This window comes from Phyllostomus discolor, chromosome 6 (genome assembly GCF_004126475.2).
Source record: "Phyllostomus discolor isolate MPI-MPIP mPhyDis1 chromosome 6, mPhyDis1.pri.v3, whole genome shotgun sequence".
Classification (NCBI taxonomy): domain Eukaryota; kingdom Metazoa; phylum Chordata; class Mammalia; order Chiroptera; family Phyllostomidae; genus Phyllostomus; species Phyllostomus discolor.
In genome coordinates, this window is record NC_040908.2 from 125,553,354 (window position 1) to 125,568,477 (window position 15,124).

Consider the following 15,124-nt stretch of genomic DNA (forward strand, 5'->3'; position numbering starts at 1 on the left):
TGTGCTACTTATTCTCTGTACCTTTTCCCCCTCTCTCCTCCTCGCACTCTTCTGTTGCTCCATGTGACCTCCGTTTCTGTGGTTCTGTTCCTATTCTAGTTGTTTACTTAGTTTGCTTTTGTTTTAGGTGTGGTTGTTAATAACTGTGAATTTGCTGTCATTTTACTCTTTATACTTTTTATCTTTTCTCAGATAAGTCCCTTTAACATTTAATATAATAAGGGCTTGGTGATGATGAACTCCTTTAACTTGACCTTATCTGAGAAGCACTTTATCTGTCCTTCCATTCTAAATGAAAGTTTTGCTGGATAGAGCAATCTTGGCTGTAGGTCCTTGCCTTTCATGACTTGGAATACTTCATTCCAATCACTTCTTCCCTGTAAGGTATCTTTTGAGAAATCAGCTAACAGTCTGTTGGGAACTCCTTTGTAGGTGACTGTCCCCTTATCTCTTGCTGCTTCTAGGATTCTCTCCTTTATTTTAATCTTGGTTAATGTAATTATGATGTGCCTTGGTGTGTTCCTCCTTGGATCCAACTTCTTTGGGACTCTCCAAGCTTCCTGGACTTCCTGGAAGTCTTTTTTTTTTTTTTTTTTGCCAGATTGGGGAAGTTCTCCTTTATTATTTGGTCAAATAAGTTTTCCACTTATTGCTCTTCCTCTTCTCCTTCTGTTGCCCCTATAATTCAGATGTTGGAATGTTTAAAGATGTCCTGGAGGTTCCTAAGCCTCTCCTCATTTTTTTGAATTCTTATTTCTTCATTCTTTTCTGATTGTATGTTTTCTTCTTCCTTCTGGTCCACTCCATTGATGTGAGACCCAGTTTTCTCGCCATCACTATTGGTTCCCTGTGCATTTTTCTTAATTTCACTAATTGTAGCCTTCATTTTTCATCTAATTTGTGACCCAAATCAACCAATTCTGTGAGGATTCTGATCACCAGTGTTTTGAACTGTGCATCTGATAGGTTGGCTATCTCTTAGTCACTTAAAAGTGTTGGCTCTGGAGTTTTCATTTGTTCTTCTGTTTGAGTCATCTTTTTTTTTTCTTTTTGGTCTGGTCACGCCTGTTACATATGAGGGGTGGAGCCTTAGGTGTTCACCAGGGTGGGACAAACCAGTTGCTGGGTTGTGATGTTGTATGTGGGGTCGGGGTCAGAGAGGGAACGATGGTGCTTGCTCTGTTCTCTGTCGGATTTCAGTTTCCTCTGCTCCTTCCCGCAAGCAAATTGGGACATTGGGACCTTCTGGCACTTGTTCCTGGGTGAGTGGGCTTATGTAACTTCTAGGACTCTGTGCATCTCTCCAACGAGCTCTCCTGTGAGGCTGGGACTCTCTCCTGTCACCTCAACTCCCACAAGTGTTTTCAATCGGTGCTTTTAGGCTTTATTTTCCAGGCGCTGCATCCCTGGGTTGCACAGTCTATCTCACTGCCTGTTTTCACCTGGTTTATCTGCCTGCAAATGTGTGACTGTGGAAAGCCAGCTGCCTTGTGCACCTCATTAGGTCTGCTCATTGCCTCCATATGCCTGGGGTCTGCTAGCCACCATCTGTGCATCTGGGGTGTGCCAACAGCTGCCTGTGCCCTGTGTGCCTGAGTCTGCCAGCCACCGCTTTTTACTGCCGTGACCCTTCTCCGCCAGCCAACGACTCTGCCCTTCTTACCAGTGTGGATGAATGGTTGTCAGACATCCATACAGTTCAATTTTCTGTCTGTTCTGGTTGTTTTTTGTTTCTAAATGTTTGTTGTTCTTAATCTTGGTTGTTCGAGGAGGCACAGTGTGTCTACCTATGCATCCATCTTGGCCAGAAGCTCAGGATGAAGTTTTATTCATACTGTTTCATAATCAACTAAGATTGACATAACATAAAAACCATAGACTTAGACAACAGTAATTTATGTCTCGTAGTTCTGGAGCACTTAAGATCAAGGTTCTGGTTGATTCAGTTTTTGGTGAGGGCTCTTTATCTGGCCACATTTTTTGCTGCTTGCCACTTTCTTTTCATGTGGGTACTCATAAAAGTGAGGAGAGAGAGATCTCTAAAGTCTCTTCTTATAAGAGCACCAATCCTATCATGAAGGCTCCAATCTCATGAGCTCATCTCACCCTAATGATTTCTCGTTGGGCTTCAATGTATGAATTTGGGGAGCACAAACATTTAGTCCATAACACACCCCCTTCCTAGGCTTCCTCACATTTTTATCCCTTTCCACTGAGAGACTATTTTACAATTTCTCAGTGCAAATTTTCAGTTAATTTAGGAAACTTGCAGTTTATTAATATCATTTGATGTGGTATTAGAATGTATCACTCTCCTAACCCCATTCCCAAAGTTCTCGTGATTCATTCTTTCTCATTGCACTTGAGATCTCTTGCTTAACTTACTGTGGAAATTCCTTTAATCTACTATTGTGGTCACCCGATTTCTGTGTTTCTATGTTCTCTACTTTCAGTGACCCTTAAGAGACCTGTTTCACTAATCATGTGAACCTTACCTGTACTAACGTTACAGAGTTGGTATAGCTAATCCTGTGAAATATTACTGAGTCCAGTGTCTTCTACTCTTGATAATCATGTGATTCTCATCTTTACTGACTCCCTTTCCTCCTATTTCACTGGTCCTTAGGGCTTCCCCTTTAGTGACCCCAATCCAATGACACTGTAATCCCCTTCTCCTGATCCCATCTTGATGGCAGCTTTACTGTCTCTACTACTATTGCAGAACCCCCATTTCTCTATGGTCATCTTCTCTCTATACCAATCTTTTGATCACTTGGAATAGACTCGGAACCTCATATAATAATCATAATGCTTAAATATCAGAAGAATTTATCAAAAATCATTTTTATTTATGCACAAAAGTTTGGGGTTGATAAATCAAAGTGAATATATGATATATGATAGGTATTCATTAAAAGTCATTATGGATTCATTAAACAAAGACAAAAAGCAGTTGGTAAATATGAAAAATAACAGTACAGTTTGTGAGGATGCAGTAATGTGAAAGGCACCATGCTTGCAGGGGTCTTTCTTCTGTCACCATTTGCATGTGATCAAATTAGGAGGTACTTCCAATCCTTACTGAGACTAAATGCCAGAGAACAGAAGGGAAACCATACTGTTCAAGAACACTTGTTACCTTTATAAATTTTCTATTCCAAGATTTCTTCTGAAGACATGGGTCATTAGACCTCAAACTGTGAGTATGGTTGAGCTCTTTCAGGGAACAAAGATAGAAGAATCAGCACTGTCACCCAGCTCTGAAGATCCAAGTCTTAGGCTGTTGGTCTCTGCACCATCAGTTTTCACTAGCTATGGAGGGAGAGAGAGTGTTTCTGTAAGTGGAAGCTAATGGATATTCTTATGTCCACCATAAAGAAATTCTCTTCTTTGTATCAAGACTCCTGTAACTATAACTCATCAGCTTTGAGAATCTAGTATGTTATTGCTTCAGGAAGCATAGGTTTGCAGGAGGGTGATTTCATCTTCCTCTGAAGTTCTTGGTTGGCTTTAGAGTATCTTTCATTTTTTATTCTCATCATAATGCTGTGGCTTAAATAGCATGAAGTCTCAATAACATGGGTGTCTGTTTTGAATATAATCACTTCCTTACAGTTAAATACAAAAAAAAATCTTATCAAAATGTCAGAACCTAAAAACTGTATATTTTTGACATTTAATTATTTGAGAAATAGTTTTTAAAATCATTAATGGCTTAATCAAATCTGACCATTTTCACAGCATTGATTAAAATGGCCCTTTGTACCTGCTCATAAATCTTATTCCAAAAGCTCATCTTTCTTAGACTTGTGTGAATACCAGGATTTGAATAACTAAGCTTTTATGATCCATTATTTAAGCATGAAGAGAGAACTTTGAAAACAACAAGGAAGAATAGGATGATGGTTCAGTAAGAAAAAGTTATTTTATTGTTATTTTCTATATTTGCTTGATAGTGTTTCCTGAATTGATGCAGGTTTTAACTTGATCAAGTCTGTGTCATTCTTTCCCAGAACAAAATGTGTCTAAATTTTCACTGTGTTTGGGAATCAACTTTCCATGAATATTTTTCCATTCTAGGATTATTAAGTTTAAGAGGTGAGAAAAGAAAAATAAAGGCAACTTGTAGCTCCTAGCCAAGAACTGTAGTATTATGGCTTAAAATATCCATATAGTTAATCTATAAAAATTTGCTACAGTCTGCAATGATTTTTATTTATCTCTATGAAAATGACTTTCATGTGGAAGAAGGTAGAGGGGGATAAATGGTAATGAAAAATGCAATAAAAATAGCACACACATAAAAAAGAAATTAACTTTCAATGAGTTTTATAAAATAAAAATCATTCTGAATAATAGTTTAAAATATGAAATAGGTCACTTAAGTGGTTATTATATGATTTTTGTAGTAATGTTCATATATTTTAATAATTTGTTTTTCAACCAGAAAATGTTGACACCAAAAAAATAAAGTCCTGTCACAGAAATCTTGAACTCTTGAAATGTCAATTGATTTATTTTTAAATGTTTCACTTGAAAAATATAAATAATGAAGATTGTCATTACGAGAAGGATGTATTTCAGGATTGTTTGGTTATAGTGAGTCTTGATCAGATTCTGTATACTTTTGTGGTCATTGAGTATTATTGCTTTTTCAAGTCATCCAGCACATCCTTCTTTGTGATTTTGGTCCAGGCCTCAGGGATTTCACCTCTACCTGCAAATTGTTTCTGGTATTTTTCTTCAAGGTTTGATCTGAAGCTACAGACAAACCATTTCCAGTATGGCTGGGTGGATGTGTCTGGGGTGATGCTCCATGTGGCATATTGCCCTCCTGCCTCTCATACTTCTTATACGGGAACTTACGATCATGTCTCAAATAAAATACACAATCACTTGCAACATCAGTAGTACAGTACTCAATTATGAACTCTTCTGTGTTCCTCCATTTCCATCCATTGACAGCCTGAGGATGGTGGAAGGGAACATTGTGATCTCCATCATGTGAAGGGATTATGTTTGTACAAATTGCTTTACAGAAGGGACACTGTTTCCAGCAGCCACAGAGTTGTTCAGAGAGCAATTTCTGGATTTCAGGAAACATTTCCTCTGCAGGAGGATTCAAACATTCCTTTTCTACTGTGTTCATTGTGGGATCCGATCCTTCACTCATGGCATCTTTGAGAAACTCAGTATCTTTTATCTCTGGGTGTTCAGTGCCTATCAAGTCTTTCCTTGGAAAGATCAAGTTACTTCCCAGGTGATCACAGAACAAATCCAACCACCCAGATACAGTGCAGTTTTGATCTTTAGCTCTTGCTGTGGACTCATGAATAGCATAGAGGATGGTAGTCTTGATGTCATCTAAACTTATATTTTAAAAAACTCTCTATTTTTTCACTTCCTTCTTCTGAACAATACCTTTTAATATGGTTTTGAATGTAATTCTTTAAAGTGTTTTTTTAATATTTTATTTATTTTTAGAGAGGGAAGGGAGGGAGATAGAGAGAGAGAGAGAGAGAAACATCAATGTGCGGTTGCTGGGGGTCATGGCCTGCAACCCAGGCATGTACCCCACCTGGGAAGGGAACCTGTGACAGTATGGTTTGCAGCCCGTGCTCAATCCACTGAGCTATGCCAGCCAGGGCTGAATGTAATTCTTAAAAAATGATTCTGGGTGATTAATGTACTGCCAGTAATCATCAAAATGTTCTTTTTCTGCCAGAGAGATAAGAATGTTTCTCCAGGTTAGCCCTGTTACCTATGAATGCTGGGCACTTAGCTTGCATGTCCCCAGCAATTTTAAAAACCATTTTTCCCCAAATGGTGGTAGACACAGCAGAAGTGAGTTTGAGCCACAGAAAATCAACAAATGTGGTGACTGAGCTTGCTCCTTGACAAGAGATCTTAAAACTCATGAAGAAATCGCCTTTCTTGCTTTCCAGGATCATTTGCTCTTTTGAATGCCTTGTGCATTTTTTTAAATGTTTATGATGCTCTTTGGAATAAACACAAAGATAAGTCAATTAGATATTTATTTGTAAATTTGTATCTTTCCTCAGTGGGTGCAGATTTCACCTCATCCTCTATTATTCTCAGGATGTCATAAAATAACTTTTATTATAATCACTCTGTTCCTTCTCAATGTTCTTAATAGTTTCATGAAATTTTGAAGCAATGTGTTCAGTGGTCTTATCTATGGACTCTTTATCACGTACTTCTAATTGCCTTCTATACATGTGATTTTTTTGTCATTTTGACATGTTCATCATAATTTATTTGAAATTTTTTCCCATAATTTTCATTTATTATGTTCCCCATGCCTGTCTCCTTTTTAAAATATTCTAAAAGAATGTCTACAGCATGCACATCAACTTCAGGCTCTGGGACTGGAGGGAGAGTCGGAGACAAATTATTGACCCATGTTTTTCAAAATTCATTGAATTTCTCACGTAGCGCTTTTTCACTCAGTTCTTTGCCCTTTAGAGTTAAAGCCAATGTTCTGCTTCTTTGCAACAATTCCTTTTCATAACCTGACTGTTATCCAGTATTTCTTGATTCTTCTTATAACTAATGTCTTTTGGCTTTAGGTTTACACTCTAAAATAACTGCATCTTTAAGATTTGTTAGCTTATTTTCAAAAATTGCTTTCTGCTGAATTAATATTTCACTATGAGGATCTTCATTAAAATATTTTTCAAGTTCTTGCTCAATGGCTTCATATTTTACTCTAACTTGAACCTCAACTGCACTTGTTGTGAGTGTCTGGATCATTCCATTCTTTACCTGCTTGATCAGCTGGTTCTGCAAGTCTAGCACATGACTCCTCAGCTCCCAGGTCCACTTGTTGTATATAGTTTCTAATTTGCTCATGGCCATGACCTCTCTGGTGTTCTTGAAACTAAAAATAAAGTTCTCAGTCTCTAGGGCTCTCCAAAAATCTTGAACTTGGAGCTTTACATCTGATATCTTCATGATGCTTTCCCTAGATTCTTATTGAGCAGTTTTGAAAATTCTACTTCTCAGTTCCTGGACATTGTGGCTGTAGCGAGGATTGGGAGGGGCCATAGGGGGATTGCCATCCCAGAGGTGGGCAAAGTAGTAAACATGAGAATTGATATCAAACTTAATGACATCAGTAAAATGGGTTACACATGGGCACTGTTTTTGCTCAGCTGCTATTGCTGCCATTTCATCCAGTCTCTGCTCTAACTGCCTCTGTCCTTCCATAGTCTGGTCTTTAGCTGTGAATTCCCCCACATTCTGATGGACAAAGAGGCAACTAGGTGAGAGTTTTACTTGTTTCATCCCCATAAAGGCTTGGATAACTATTTGTAAAATATCTTGCATTTCTGATGGATTCCCCCCAAAATATTGATCAGAGCCAAGTTTCCAAGTCCAATGACAAAGGTTGCTAACTCATTCTCATGATTCTTGGATTTGTTGCTGAGTTCTGGAGCCTGAAGTCCTTCTGTGTCCACAACAAGCACAAAGTCAAAGCCCATTTCCTCTGTGAAAGTCTCCTCTACTTTCAGCAGCTGCATGTAGGCCCCCCGGGTGCACCTCCCAGCACTGACAGTGAACTGCAGCCCAAAAAGTGCATTCAGCAGGGTGGACTTCCCTGAACTCTGTAGGCCAAGGATGGAGAGAATAAACAGCCATTTGTTTCCAAGTTTCTCAGAGACCTTGTCAAAAAGGGCTGCTGCCCACCTTAGAGGCACATAGGCAGCATCCCCATCCATCAGCTCAATGGGAACACCAGATATCAGCAGATCTGCAGCAATCTGGGGAAGGGAGAGGAAAAGTTTATCTTTTGTGGCAGAAACTTCTTCTAGAGCTTCATAAATTTGGCCAACTTCTCTGAGAAGTTGCTCAATTTCCAATGTATAGTCACCAATTTCTATCGAGGTAGCTTCTACCTCTTTTTGCAAACATTGTAGATTGCCACTGTTTGGGTTCTTTTGCTTTTCTGTTTGTATCAGTGACCGCAAAGTGTTTTTGTTTGTATTTAGATCACCCAAATATCCTGATGTCAGGTTGTCCAAAAACTTGCCCAACCATTCCAAAAAGTAGAGTGTGATTAGCGTTTATGAATGATTTTGGACAATTTGAAGGATAGCTCCCATTAAATCATTGAGAGGAATGGCTCTGTTCAACTGCTGACATTGTATTCTGTGTCAACTTCACTCTTGTGTTGCTCAATGCTCTGATTCCCCTTTTCTCTCAGGTGGTAGAGTTCTTTGTTCTTTTTACACCAGAGATGCCACAGGTGTCGCTGAAGGGGTAGAAATTTTTCCTTCACCTGAGATATCTGTTTCCTTCAGCAGGGCCATTATGACCTCTGCATTTTCTTTGGTTTCCTTGCATTCTCATTGGTCTTCATCAATAAGGAATCCCTGCTTGTGAGCATATGGGGCACAGTCCTCTAAGCTGAGAATGGTGTCTGACAACTCTAGCAAAAATTTAATTGTAGCAACATGCTCCTGTGTTAATTCTGCTTCATTTCTGTTTTTGATTCCTATTCTCACTTTTTGGTTAGCATTATTGACCATGGTTTTTTCTTTGTTGTCAAGTAAACAAATCAAAGGTTTTGGTGACTGACCCGGGTCACAAACAATTTCACAATTTTCTTTATTGTAATCACAAGATGACACGAAGACCACAATGAGAGAAGAGACCTCTTGCAGGAAGCTGAGTTGTTTCTTATGTTCCTTTGCATCTCCATAAAGATTGGTGAAGGTCAAGCAGTTGTCAAATCTGTCCTCATCTTCCCCTCCAGGACAGAACCAGGAGACTTCCACCACACCCTTCATCAAGAGACAGTCTTTAGTGCTCCCTCTGCAATGTAGGTGAAAAAAGACATCGTGTTTATGCTTACTGAGAAGACTGTTCATGATCTGAGATTTGGAAGAAGAGAAGTTATTTCCAACTCTAATAAAGGACACAATGGGGGTTGAGACACAACACATCTGCTTATTCTTGTAATTGATATTCTCATATTTTGGTGATTTACTTGCTTCCTGCCAGCTTTTTCTAATTTGCCTGAGAGACCAGAGAGAGAATTCAATTTCAGAATTGAAGGGGTTGGGTGTGAGAAGGGGGTGGAAACTGGCATATGGAAAGTTTGGAGAAAATATATTGTCTGGCAGGATCATCTGCACACTGCAAAATTGCCATCTGAATATCCATAGGGTAAATATGGGGCCAAGGAGTAGTGGCTTTAGGAATAGTGGGAGTTTCACTACCTTCAAACAAGTCTTCATATGGATTAAAGGCCTCATTTTCTTTATCTGAGACACTTGGATGAAGTTGATTTTGTGTGTTTCCATCCCCTTTGAAGACCAGGTATCTCAGCTTATAATCCAGCATGAGTAGCTTCTGCAGGAAATACAAGGGAAGCTCCCTTTCAGAGCTGGGCTGGCTGTTGTACACAGACGTCTTGTAGATTAGATGGAAGTTACCTCTGGTCATCTTTTTGGGGTAGTATTGTTCTAGGCCTAGATGCTGTAGTAATATTAGAAAGACTGTATCTTTGAATTTGAATTTGCTATTTTCCTTATCCTGTGGTCCATGGGATTGTTTCTTTTCATGGAAAGTACTTTGCAAGATTTTTCTTACCTCATCCATTTGCAACAAAGAGGTGGTGGCTTCAGTGTTGCCATCAATGACCAATCTCAAATCCTTCTCTAAGTGTTCCCAATCATGATTTGCTCCAGGTTTGGAGAGGACATATACACCTTCCTTCTACAAAGATTGGCCCATGTGTTCTTTTATTAATGCAAGTCATTCTGTTTTCTCTTCTGGTGAAATAGCTGTAACTCCAACAGTAGCTATCAGACCTGTGAGCACCAGGAATGCCTGAGTCCTGTAGGGACAAATAATTTTGAGCTCCTGGTATTTATCTTGGGCACTTTGCATTTCATTCAGTAGAAAGTTCAACTCATCACATCCCAGGAGGTACTGAAAAGTACTGCTTACCACATGATATCCTGCACCAGCTGCAATAAAACATAGCAAGAGCTGTGTGTCTGGCTTCTTGGTTTCTTGGAAGTATTGCCAAAAGGGGCCAAGAGACAAACTGACATCATAAGTGGTCTTTCTTTGTACTTTCTCCACTATTTCTGCAGAAGCAGATTTGGCTTTCACTTTCATGAGGTCATTCTCATTTTCTCGTAAGATTTTAATTAATTCAGAAAATTGGGAGATGCTGATGTGCTCTTGCTCTGACTCTGACTGGAACATCCATGACATGATGGAATGAGCTTTGGATTCTGAATGTTTTCTGTGGTCCCTACCAATTTCCAAGTTAAATCTCCAACCTCCATTCTTGACTGAAGTAGTCACATTAAGGCCCTCCTCTACTGTCTGGGTAAACATGGATTCTGCTTGAGAAGATGTAGATTGTTTTGTTTCCATTAGTGTGCCCTGCTCTTCTCTCTTCTCTATAAGCCCCCTTTGGTGGCTGTTTTTGTACATTCCCTGCAGAGGCAGCCCTCCAGATGCACATCTCACCAGATTTGTATCTGAGAAGTTTTTCCTGTGAGACAGTGTCCCCTTCATGAGGTTGACTTGACCTTGCAAATTTTCCTTGACTTCTCTTAGGGTTTTTTCAGGGTGTGGCCAGTCCCCTTGAGGGATCTCCATTGCCTGCCTCTGCTCTGCCTCTTTTTTCTCCACTATCTCTTCCTGTTGTTGCCTCCCTCCTGACAGTAAGTCTCATCTCCTGCAGTGCCTGATCTGCATTCTTCAGCTTTTTCTTTATCATTTTCTCCTGAGAGTGCTGAAACTCTGAAAGTCTACGTGCGTGTGACAGATTGAGTAGCTTCTCCAGGGCTCTTTCCTCCCAGGAATATTGTGCCTGGGATTTCAGCTTCTGGAGGTCTTTTTCTTCTAGGTGCTGTAAGGTCTGGATACAGGTCACACCCAGCTGTTCTTGCAGCTTGGGCAACCAGAACTCATTAGCATGTCCTACTTCTCTCAGCATGTCTTGGAGATCTTTCCTCCTATTTCCTCTGAGAAAGGGCTCATCAGGGAGGGACTTTCTTGTGTTTATGGCTGTGGAAAGAAAAGACAGTCAGTTTGTGTCATGGACTTAGAAGTGTCAGCCACATGGCAAAAAGGTAAAGAGTACTAAAAATGCAATCCTTTAAGGCTTTGTCATCATTTCATTTCATTGCTTCAATAAATATGTTAATATTTTTAAAATTTTGGTGTACGTACATGCACAAAACATCTTTGTGGGTGTTTTCAAGGTGAACAATGTTTTTAGTTGTCAAGATGAGTTGAAGCTCTATAGCTCGGCTTTTTGTACTTCCAATTTAAACAGAATCAATTGCATGAAGCAATTTTAAGCTGTAGGTTGCAGGGTAAAAAATATACATGCAGTTGATAGCTTGATGTTTACTTTAAAAACAAAAGGGACAACACTAGTTATTATTATTCCATTAGTTTCTATCAAATGTGTTTAGAACACTTTCCTTCTTCTATCTGTCCCTTCTTATCATACTATCTTATAGTATTTATTTATTCCCCTGTCCTTTAAAATGCAGTTCTTGACCTCTGCATAATGATGGTATATTTCTCCTGATTTGTCTCCATTCTATTACATCTAATTAGACACTTTTTCACAAACAAATATGCCCCTGTGGAAATTGGTGGATCTAGCACCAAATGCCCGGTACAAAGGGGAACAACAACATAAAAAACCCCACCAGAAGTATTTTCTGGAGGGCAGGTCCCTTGTGGTACAGGCTTTCCCTGGTAGTGAGTGTTCTAGAAACCCATCTGTATCAGTGTGCCATCACAACTGGCTTCAGTGAATTTGCCTACTTTCAGTGCATTTGCCCACTTCATGATGGGTGATTTGAGTGTTCTTGCCCACATTGCACTGAGTGTTCAGCAGTTTATGACCAAAAATGACATGACCCTTGTGCCCCACCCTCTCCATTCACCAGATTTAACCCTGTGAGATTTTTTTGTTTGTTTCCCCCAATGAAAAAACTCCTCAGAGGGAAATGTTTAGCTGATGAAGAAGAGGTAAAAGGAAAAATGACAAACACTAAAAGGCGTAGAAATTGATGAGTTCAAAAACTGTTTCAAAAATGTCTCAATGCTCAGATTGTATCATATGGAAAGTGTTTTGATGGTAACTGAAATTAAACATTTAAGAAAAAATACACAATTTTTTATAAATAGTACCTAGTTTAATTGAGGACCTCCCTTATATGTGAAAGGAGTCTCTTCCACTGTGCTTCTGGTAATGGGCAGAAGACCTCAGTGTGGGAAGTAGAAGCAGCAGAGCCAGTGATTCTGCCCCAGCCACCTTGGCATGGTTGGAAAGAACCCTTAGAATCCTGATCTAGGCAGATAACCAACGATGGGAGAAAATTAGTTACAGAAGTTCAGTCTTCTTGATATTGCATTGGCTGCCATATCTGATGATGGCAGTCTATCCAGTGGGGAAAAAGGAAAGTGGTTAGTGACTGACGGGCTACCTCAATTGAGTGGGGTATGGTTAGAGAAACACATTGCCTTCCAGCAGCGCCTAGATAACTATGGCAGGACATTCATGACCAGGGTAAAGGAAGAGATGCCAAGGAAGAAGAGAAGAATATCAAAAGGCATTAAAAAGTCAAGGTTTTTGGTGGTTTTGGTTAGGACTTCATCAGGAAGGCATCCCATGTCCCTGTGAGAGAACCTCACCTGAAGATCTCCCCAGTGGAGCTGCAAGAACTACCAATAACCCCAGTGCTAAACTCAGAACTCCCCCAGTTGTCACTGCCCCCTTGTGTTCAGCAGTGAAAGGTAATCTGGAAAATGCAGTGGGATCAGAAAAACACCTTAGGATCTGTGTGCTAGGGAGAAAACACATACTTGGATTATAGCACCACCTTCTGTTGAACAAGAGAAGTTTCCAATTGCCAACGTGAATTATAAGAACAATAGATGACATAAAAGGTTAAGAATTTTGGAGGCGTAGGTTGAAAGCCTTCACTTCTGTGTACAACCAAAAGGAAGATAATGACCAATCTAAAAACAATAAACAACCAGAAGTGCTAGAAAATCAAACTGCATGGAACTCTGACAACAAGGAGTTAAAGAAACATTCACCAAATTGGTAGGAGAGGCAGAGATGGGCAACTGGGCAGGCAGAGAGGACCCCTGGAAAGGCAGAGGACTAAGGGAACAAAGCAACAGCCCAAGAGAGTGAGGTGGTGTTGGCTGAGAGGACCCAGAACTGCTCCAGCGAGGTGGAGCTGGCTGAATGGGAAACTAAAGACTCAAGGAAGCTGTAAACCACTGCAGGGGTTGTCATGGTGGAGAAACTCCCAGTCTTACACAATAGAGTTCATTGGAAAGTGGGGCTAGAGCAGAGCAAACAAGCCAAAGTGTTCCCTCTCTGACCCCTACCCACAGCCAGTGCCACAATGCAGCAGAAAGTATTGTACCGCCTGGGTGAATACCTAATGCCCCATCCCCCTACAACATCACAGGTGTGCTGAGACAAAAAAAATATGGCACACATGAAATCACAGATCAAAACTCCAGAAAACAAGCTAAGTGACAAGGAGATAACCCACCTTCCTGATGCAGAGTTTAAAACACTGGTAATCAAGATGTTCAAAAAACTGATTGAGCTCAGTTGTAAAATGAAGGAACAAATAAAGGTTACCCAAAGAAAAATAAAGCAAAACATAAAGGGAACCAGCAATGAAGCGAAGGAAACCAGGACTCAAATCAAGGATCTGGAACAAAAGGAAGAAATAAACATCCAACCAGAACAGAATGAAGAAACAAGAATTCAAAAAATGAGGAGAGGCTTAGGAACATCTGGACAACTATAAACTTTCCCATATCCAAATCATATGGTGCCAGAAGTAGAACAAGAGCAAGAAGTTGAAAACTTATTTGAACAAATACTGAAGGAAAACACCCCCAATTTGGTAAAGGAAATAGATTTCGAGGAAGTCCAGGAAGCCCAGAGAGTCCCCCAAAAATTGGACCCACATAGGAACACACCAAGGCACATCATAATTAAGTTACCTGAGATTAAAAATAAAGAGAGAATCTTAAAAGCAGCAAGAGGAAAGGAGACAGTTACCTACAAAGGAGTGCCCATAAGGCTATCAGCTGATTTCTCAAAAGAAATGTTACAGGCAAGAAGGGGCTGGAAAGAAGTGTTTGAAGTCATGAAAGGCAAAGTCCTACATTTAAGATTACTCTCTCCAGCCAAGTTATCATTTAGAATGAAAGGGCAGATCAAGTGATTTCCAGATAAGGTCAAGTTAAAGGAGTTCATCATCACTAAGCCATTATTATATGAAATGTTAAAGGGACTTATTTAAGAAATAGAAGAAGATCAAAAACTATGAACAGTAAAATGACAAAAAACTCATAACTATCAACAACTGAACTTGAAAAAGTAAAAAAAAAACTAAGCTAAGCAGACAACTAGAATAGGAACAGAATCAGAGAAATGGACATCACATGGAAGGTTTTCTGTGGGGAGAGGGAAGGGAAGAACTGGGTGGGGGGAGGTATAGGGAATAAGAAGCATAATTGGTATGCATAAATAGATGGGGAGAGGTTAAGAATGGTGTAGGAAACAGAAGTCAAAGAACTTATATGTACAACTCATGGACATGAACTAAAGGTGTGGAACTGGAGGGTTGGGGGGTGCAGGGCAGAGTGGGGATAAGGGGGAAAATTGGGAAAATTCTAGTAGCACAGTCAGTAAAGTATACTTACAAAAAGAATTTTGCTAAAAGAGAGACCAAGAAGAGTGGAGCAGGTGTACCCATAGAAAGGCAGAGAAAATCCAGATATAACAGCACCAATAAACAGAATAGCCCATCTGAAGACTTTCTTTCTTTCTGGCCTAATATTTGAATGAATACACCTGAAGGTTTAACTATTATGCTAGAATGTTTAACTGAAGATTTTACAGAATGTAGCTTCAAAGTATAAAGGAATATAAAAGGTGCAAAGAGCTATTAATTGCTTCAGAGAAACCTGTATGCTAGAACCAGAAATGTTGCCAAAATCTGACTGACTCCAATACAGTTTCCTTAAGGAGAGTTTAGAAAGAAAATTGAAGAAAAATCACTAAAAAATAACGGAACAT

General features: G+C 39.6%; 3 protein-coding genes and 1 pseudogene across 3 annotated transcripts; all 4 read right to left on the reverse strand.

Annotated features, from left to right (window-relative positions):
* Positions 1-4,420: 4,420 nt before the first annotated feature.
* On the reverse strand, positions 4,421-6,975 carry LOC114498943 (annotated as a pseudogene).
* Positions 6,976-7,328: 353 nt separating this feature from the next.
* Positions 7,329-8,078, reverse strand: LOC118501446 (interferon-induced very large GTPase 1-like). The gene has a single exon (XM_036029993.1). The coding sequence runs from the start codon at positions 7,740-7,742 to the stop codon at positions 7,329-7,331; it is 414 nt and encodes a 137-aa protein (XP_035885886.1). The 5' UTR covers positions 7,743-8,078.
* A 92-nt stretch (positions 8,079-8,170) lies between these two features.
* Positions 8,171-9,435, reverse strand: LOC118501490 (interferon-induced very large GTPase 1-like). Its single transcript, XM_036030201.1, has one exon. The coding sequence runs from the start codon at positions 9,327-9,329 to the stop codon at positions 8,370-8,372; it is 960 nt and encodes a 319-aa protein (XP_035886094.1). The 5' UTR covers positions 9,330-9,435; the 3' UTR covers positions 8,171-8,369.
* Positions 9,436-9,478: 43 nt separating this feature from the next.
* On the reverse strand, positions 9,479-11,121 carry LOC118501491 (interferon-induced very large GTPase 1-like). The gene has a single exon (XM_036030204.1). It carries the CDS (start codon positions 10,642-10,644, stop codon positions 9,784-9,786), a length of 861 nt encoding a protein of 286 aa, XP_035886097.1. The 5' UTR covers positions 10,645-11,121; the 3' UTR covers positions 9,479-9,783.
* Positions 11,122-15,124: the final 4,003 nt, after the last annotated feature.

Bases quoted from the DNA above. Each gene is read 5' to 3' on its own strand.
- LOC118501446 (XM_036029993.1), bottom strand. From the start codon at position 7,742: ATGGATGGGGATGCTGCCTATGTGCCTCTAAGGTGGGCAGCAGCCCTT.
- LOC118501490 (XM_036030201.1), bottom strand. From the start codon at position 9,329: ATGGAAACACACAAAATCAACTTCATCCAAGTGTCTCAGATAAAGAAA.
- LOC118501491 (XM_036030204.1), bottom strand. From the start codon at position 10,644: ATGGAGATCCCTCAAGGGGACTGGCCACACCCTGAAAAAACCCTAAGA.